The 7,803-nt window shown below is 41.0% G+C and overlaps 1 protein-coding gene across 1 annotated transcript; it reads right to left on the bottom strand.

Moving 5' to 3' along the window:
* Positions 1–3,539: 3,539 nt before the first annotated feature.
* nkx1.2la (NK1 transcription factor related 2-like,a) lies at positions 3,540–7,466 on the bottom strand. Its single transcript, XM_044373040.1, has 2 exons — positions 6,194–7,466; positions 3,540–4,760 (listed from the first exon to the last, which is right to left on the bottom strand). Exons 1-2 carry the CDS (start codon positions 6,408–6,410, stop codon positions 4,147–4,149), a joined length of 831 nt encoding a protein of 276 aa, XP_044228975.1. The 5' UTR covers positions 6,411–7,466; the 3' UTR covers positions 3,540–4,146.
* Positions 7,467–7,803: the final 337 nt, after the last annotated feature.

Here is a 7,803-nt window from a genome sequence, read left to right as displayed (position 1 = left end):
GATGACGATGTTCTATTTTACAAATAAAATCCCTCTAAATGTTTGAAATTGTGTTTGTTTTTCCTGGGGCATAAAATTGGAAAGATCTTTCTTTCCAATTTGAGGTCAGTCAGTGAGATTTTATAGTGAGTCACATATTTTTCCATAGTCCCATGGAGTCCCGACCCCAAGGATAGAAGAATTTAGTAAATTTAAGATAACAGGAGGATAAATCAGGAAAAAAGCCTTTATTAATGTAGCTCAGTCAAGGACTGAGTCCTAAATCATGTATAGTATGAGTGTATAATCATAAATTAAATACAGTTGTGCTCATAAGTTTACATACCCTGGTAGAATTTGTGAAATATTGGCCATTTTTTGGAAAATATGACTGATCATGCTTTTGTTTTATTCAGGGATAGTGGTCAGGTGAAGCCATTTATTTTCACATCATTATGTTTGCGCTTTTTAAATCATAAGATAACTGAAATCACCAAAATGGCCCTGATCAAAAGTTTACATATTCGTGAATGTTTGGCCTGATAATAAACACACAAGTTGACGCACACAGGTTTAAATGCTATGAAGGGTATGTTTCAACACCTTTGACTTGTTTGATTGTAATAAGTGTCTGTGTATAAATAGTCGATGAGTTTCTTAGCTCTTGAGAGACCCTGCACATTTCATCCAGGGCTGCTCTGACTGTACTGGATACTGAGCCATGGCGAAAGCAAAAGAACTGTCAAGGACCTGCGAGAAAAGGGAGTTGAACTTTATAAATCAGGAAAAGGATATAAAAAGAGATCCTAAGATTTGAAAATGTCAATCAGTAGTGTTAAAGCTCAGATAAAGAAGTGGAAAATTAAGGGTTCTGTTGATACCAAGCCACGGTCAGGTAGAACAACAAAGATTTCAGCCACAAGTGCCAGGAAAATTGCATTCAGATTGCAAAGAAAAACCCACATGCAACTTCAGCTGAAAGTTGCATTTGGCTGTTTCAAGATGCACAATAAGGAGGAACTTGAACAAAAATGGGCTGTGTGGTCAAGTTGCCAGAAAAAAGCCGTTACTGTGCCAATGCCACAAAACAGCCCGCTTACAATATGCCAAACAGCACCTAGACAAGCCTCAAAACTTCTGGAACAAAGTTATTTGGAGTAATGAGACCAAAATTTAGTTTTATGGTCACAACTATAGACACTATGAATGGTACACATCTTGCAGATTCTGCCAAGGTATGTAAACTTATGAGCAGAACTGTATTAGGATTGATAAAAATGTCATGTGTGTTAATTCACTAAATTACAAGAGACTGACCATTGTTAGATATCACTGTATCAGTATGAAACTCTATCTGGAAACCTCTTTCTGTCTCTCTTCCCATATCTCTTTACACCCCACACCCTCCCCTCCCATCTGACCTGTGAACCTTGGTGGAAATAACGCCGGTCCCTGTGGACCACCACAGCTGAAGATAGCACACACACACATATACCAGGAAATCCTCAGTTCCATTTTATTTATTCAAGCCTCCTACTCGTTTCACTGCGAAAAAGATAAGTACAGCGAACAGGGACTGTAGATGGAATTTTCTTCCCCATACCAATGCCCACACACACACAGGCATGAAAGCGCTGTTACTATTAACATCTGACCTTGTCCCAGAGCATTCTCCAACATGAATTTTAAACACAAGCCCTCTTCGCCCAGACCTAAATAACCCCCCTCAGATACCTTGCAAAATTATTCATCATATTGTCATATAACAGTTGCCTCAAGCCAAAATATGGGATGGGTTTCTCATGCCAGATTACCCGGAGTATTGATCAAAACCGTCAAATTCTTGGGCTGCATGCCAAGCCTTGTTGGAATGAAAAATTTCACTGAACCAAAGCTAAATGGAGGGATATCACATTTTCATTATTGTGTGTGACTCGTGCAAAAGTATGCATATGTGAAAGAGGAAGTGAGAAAAGTATGAGACAGAAAAAGCAAATAAAAAATTGCAGCTACATTAACACCGGCACACCTCAGCGACAGGTTGACATTGACCAGGTTTTGACAGCAATGAGAAAATTCCATTTAATTGAAGGATGCTTGTCAGCCCTCTAACCGTCAAACTGATGTCAGGAGAAAATTGCCTACCAGCCATTCTCAGTCTGCTCTCCTGTCTCTTCCCCCAGCACATTCACTCTCTGCAGATACAGACAGAGGCCTCTTATTCAACCAGTGTACTGTGGATCAAAGTAGCGAAAGCACAACACACCCTTGAAAGATGTCAACTAATGACACTGGTTTGACAGTGGGTTTGAAGCTCCTTTATCCCGGTTCTCTGCTGCAGGACTGTGCTGATCATCCCGGCTAACCTATAGCTGTTATACCAAATCTTTCTTTATTTTCTCCTGTTCTGCTGGCTGCCATCTCTCAGCTCAGTGGGTGATACGTCACATCAGTCATGCACACCTGCTACACACAAAACTGATATAAATGAAGTGTAACAGAAGATTGTATCCACCAGATCTATACACCAATACTGTGCTAAATTAGAAGGAGGTCTGCAATTAAACCCCGGCTGCGTTGTCATATATTTTTCTAATTTCTCTCTCTCTGTGAATAATATACACTCACAGAGCAATTTATTAGGAACACCTGTGCAATCAAATGCCAATTTTGTCTATTCCATTTCCATATATGAGGGGGCCAAAATATTAGGAACACTTTTCAATATAATGCACTCTAGTACACCACCCACTACGACCTCAGTAATAAACATAACGTAGATTTATCACCTTTCTGACAATGTTGACAAAAACTGAAAATATATAATTTTTGTAAAAGTAGAATTTATGGCAGAGCCGTTGTATTGGATTGCATTAGATTGCAAAGGAATTCCTGATAAAGTGCTCGGTGAGTGTATGTGCATATCTGAAAATGTTCATGGCACCCAGGAAGACATCCACTTCTTCTGGTCCTCTACAAATGTGACATTTCTACATCATATACCGTGTTTCATTCTCTTACTGTTACCAAGGAACACGTGAACACCCCATAAATTTATTGGTGTCTGCATCTCATTTAAGATTATGCAGGCAGACAGCCAAGAAATAGCGACACGGTGTGGTCGTAGTATATAAGTGAAGGATTGGATCAGTGACAGTGTATAATTAGAGGTGAGAGAAGTAACATTACAGATTTGTCATTAACAAAAGTTGGATTATTACTGATACTGATTACTGATAAAATATTAATCTGCGAAGGGGACTATAGCTGCAGCAGATAAATGTAAAATATTTCCCTCTGAGATGGATGGAGTATAAGTATATAGTAGCATGTATTTTATGTATAATATATTTTTGGAAAAAGTTCAGCCCTGTTGCTCAGGAGATGGCAGCATACGGGTAATTTTCACCGGGCCCTTTAACAAGTACACAATCTAACACTATTACAAGCCTATTACTGCCGTCACTTTTACGCCAAATTAATGTTAAGAGGGATACAAAACGTCCCTCAATCCATCCTCGTTCGGAATGCTTTACTTTGTATTACAAGAGCCACACACAGATGTTTTATGTTTTTTTAATTAACTTACACTGATAATGTTGTACAAATGGCAACAGACGTGAGCTGTGCAAGCCTTTTGAGAGGTAAGAACACAGCTGGGTATTGGATGGTTGCAATATGCCACAGTTTGTGTTACAGAGATGTAAGGGAGCACACTGATGCAGAAAATGATACGTATGGGCTGTCAAATACACATTGTGAGAGCAGGTGTTGCAGCAAACACAACGACAGACAATCAGTGCATAGTGGTGAATTATTCTGACAAAGTTATGAGTACTTTTTGAAATAATTGTTGGGCTTGATCACAGATCACTAAGTTGGCCTTTTGTTATGATGTTCAAGTCTTGGTAAAGGCCCATGGTGAAAGATTAAAGACCTTCCTCCTTTCAAAGAAGCCAGTTTGGCAAAGTGGTGATGGGACATGAAAGAGATAACTTGTACAAACAGATGCCTTTCTCTGCTCAGTTTGTAGAACATGATACCTTATCAATGCAACAGTTACAAGCTCTCTGGCCAGTAAAAGTTCAGCTGAGGATAGTTATTTCTTCCCTGCAAAGATTCGCCTTAAATGTTTCACCAGCTGCAACATTTCAGTCCTGGCTTCTTTTATAGGTGTGGATTAAAATAAGTCGGCTGGACGAATCCACTGGACATGAAGGGATGCAGGAGCCCTCCAGTGGATGAAAGCGGAACAGCACCGGCCGTGTGGAAGATCACATTCCCAGAGCTGAAGTTGGGGAAAGTTTGGTGGAAGCTGGCGGGGTTCGACCCACATGTGGCCGGATTGGGACTGACGTTGACCAGGGAATTGGAGCCGGGCTGCAAGGTGCTGTCCGCCCCGGGGTTCTGCTTTTTCCACTTGGTCCTCCTATTCTGGAACCAAATTTTCACCTGGGTTTCGGTCAGACTCAAGGACAGGGCCAGGTTCAGTCTCTCGCACACAGACAAGTACCGAGTTGCGCGGAACTTGTTCTCCAGAGCAACCAGTTGCTCGTAGGTGAACGCTGTTCTGGCGCGTCGTGGCTTGGCGCAGGCCTGGTCCGGGCGCCGCCGCTTGTGCGGTGACGGGTCCTGCAGGGTGACCGCTGACTCCTCTGCTGTGTCGTCCTGATCCCCGGTGAGACACCGCTCTGGTTCAGCCGCTGGGGAGAGCAGGAGGGGGTCAGCGACAACTGCGTGATGTTTGGCGCCTGTGGAGTTTTCATCTCCTGCGTCCTCTCCTATAAATAAAACAGAGAAGAGTGAGTTCACATCCTGAACTCTGCAGCAAATCCAACAACTAACGGATAGTGCGAAGAATTACCAGATTCCAGTCATATTAATATTTCACTTTCAGTCAAAAATTAAGTCGTTAGGGTACGTGTCAACTATTTAAGGGTGAAACTGTAGGCCCCATCCGTCCTCGATTCATGTTGAAGTGGAAACAGCTTTTTGAGGATTGAAATATATTCAGTGCTTTGATTTAAAAGATGACAGCAACATTGGGCATCAAGGCCTCCCTGGTCGTGCATAAAAAAAGTGATTTTCAAGGTTATTTACAGCATCAAACCATGGTTTTCAATAAGTACTACTGGTTTTGTAACCATTTTCAAGAATGTTTACAATAAAAGACATGTGCCTTGTTGGTGTCTCTGTGATCTGAGTAACGGGCCTAAAAAAGGGGGGCTGGCTAAGGGGGTTAAATTGGCCGTGGTGCTGAATGGACAGCTCCGGACAAGACAGAAAAGTCACGTGTCAAATCCCAGAGCTGAAAGCCCTCACCTGCTTAAGAAATTTATCTTCACTGTGCAATGATGTTCCTCTTTGTCCTGTTTGAATTGCGTTTTAAATACCAAACACAGAAGGCCCAAAGTTGACATCTGTTAAGTGTATGATTTGGATCCGGAGGTCGTTGGAGCGGAACGAAGCTTAGATTCAGAGAAGGGGGAGCCTTGGTCACTAATCCTTAAATAATTTATAAACCACATAGCGCCTCAAATGTCATGTTGCGGAAAGAAATCCCGTCTAAATCCAGCTCCGCCACCTCAGCCATGACGTGCTAATGGAGTTTCATATTTGCGGGCGGATCGATAAATGTCATCTATTTAAAGGGAAGTTTTAATCGAACGATATTTAGGATCAGACATGGATGGGGTGTGAAGTTTGTACCTGCAAGGTGCTGGAGGGAGATATGCAGGATGCAGTAATGGGATATCGATCAAAGCGCGCAGAGGCATCCTCAATGGGACGATTTAAACAATTATCTAGCCTGCCTGTCCCAATGCCAATCACACGCTGGGGCTCTGGGAGCAAGCCTTTGTGGCTTCCTTGAAAGGAAACGCAGCCTTGGAAATTAAGGGAAGGTCATACAGAGATGACAATAAATCTGATAGAAAATATCTCACTATCTCACATGCTATTTAGTCTAAACCCAGAGCCTTAAGTGTTTATCGTAAGATTTCACATTAAATTTAATATTCACTTCATTGAGGCACTTTTTTAAAAAATGCCTACAAATGGTGCAATGGATTTGCATTTGTCTAAAATTCTGCATATTGGAAGATAATCTGCATATGCAAAAAAAAAAAAACAAACTCAAAAAACAAACGCAAAACAGCATCAAAGATTCGGTCTATACGTTGAATAATATTATAAAAATGTCTGTTTTCTCTACCTGCTTCCGTGCGCTCAACTCTGAAGTCTCCGCCTGCAGTGGTGTCCGACTGCAAACTTGTTCCCTCTGCATTTGGCACAAGAAACTTCTCCTCGGCGATGGAAAGTTCGTTTACCCTTTTGCTGTTGAATTTGTTCGGATCCAAAATGTCGATTATAGAAAAGGAAATCTTGTGACTAGACGTCATTGTCACTCCACAGTCCTTGGGGTCCAGCATCCTTTATACTAAAAAAAACATTAAAGATGGAAAAGCGATGATGTGCGTAATTACGCGCGTGGAAAGGAACTTTTCATAGTTTAGCCCACTTCTTGTCTTCAAGCTTCATCAAACCGGATTAGTGCTGATGATCCCTCGGAGTGTGGACTTCGCTCCTCTGCTTCTGTCTGTCAGTCTTGCAGCGTGAATGAGATGACCGGAGCGCGGTCTTTAAAGCGTCTGTCCCCCAGTCCCTCAACTAGACACGTGACACAAACACTATTAGTGTTTCACACGACCTCCTAATGGGCTCAAAGCATTCGTCGATAATCACCCATATCATTAAATTCAATAATCCGCGACGTGAAAGTAAATTGGGCACAGATGGCACTTGAGCCATATCAGAGATCGCCCTGTCTCCCAAAATTGGACTCAGTTAGAGGCGATACTGTCAGGACGGTGGATTCTGAGGAAGAGAAAAACTTTCTATTAGTCGAAACCAAATGGTTTCTGCTTCTAAACTACCGGCTATAGGAATATTGTAGCATCACAATCCCTATAAATTCAAATGATAACTTTCAAATAAAAATGTAAAAATATAAACGCATTGAAAATGTAGTTTGTAACAGTATCAACACTGGAGGTGTTAAGCACAGATGGTAGCAGTGGTGAGTTGCAATTACTGAAAGAGAAACTCAAACGCCTTGATATGTACTGTTGATATAATATTTACTACACAGATGCTTATTATTTCCAGATGTTATTGTGGTATTTTGTGCCACTTTAAACGCAGCTGTAGTGAAAATTAATAATTGCATTACACACTTCTGAGGTCAACTAATGGTTAGTCTCCCTTCATCCTTCTTGTTTTGCTTATTTGTATTTGCAGGTGACTTCTCTTGTTTATTTTGCTGTTTTTCATAAAACATTCTTGTTAATAATATCTCCAGTATAATTTGCATTGTATTGCAGTACCTACAGCTCATTGTATACTGTAAGCATATATATTTTGGACAAACTAAAATGATCCATTCATTCAAAGCTATATTGCAGGTACACAATGAATACAGCTGATTGTTTTCTCACCTAAGGTGATAGATTTATATTCACAATCAGTTGGCTCACTAGTCTTCGGTATTAGTATTCAATATAAAGTGACATGGGGTTGTTTAAAGCTTGATGCCTGGTGATGGCTAAGATGGTGAAACCAGCACAGGATCAATATTCTCAGCAGGTGTCCAATACAGATAAAACCTGATGGCTACAGACAGTCATTTTGGATACTGGAAGGCCAAACCAGTAACTACAACAGCACAGGAAGGCTCATTCAAAGCTTTCATTAACTCTTCAGCTCTTGAATGACCCAAATTATTTGAGCATTTAGTTGATGCTTTTCCTATAATGTCTTCCACAT

Source organism: Thunnus albacares, chromosome 14, assembly GCF_914725855.1.
Source record: "Thunnus albacares chromosome 14, fThuAlb1.1, whole genome shotgun sequence".
NCBI classification, from domain to species: domain Eukaryota; kingdom Metazoa; phylum Chordata; class Actinopteri; order Scombriformes; family Scombridae; genus Thunnus; species Thunnus albacares.
The sequence above is the reverse complement of the archived record's forward strand: the minus strand, read 5'-3'. Positions and strand labels throughout refer to the sequence as shown.

Bases quoted from the DNA above. Each gene is read 5' to 3' on its own strand.
- nkx1.2la (XM_044373040.1), bottom strand. From the start codon at position 6,410: ATGCTGGACCCCAAGGACTGTGGAGTGACAATGACGTCTAGTCACAAG. The intron at 4,761-6,193 runs GTAGAGAAAACA...TTTTATTTATAG, and splicing joins AGTTGAGCGCACGGAAGCAG to GAGAGGACGCAGGAGATGAA.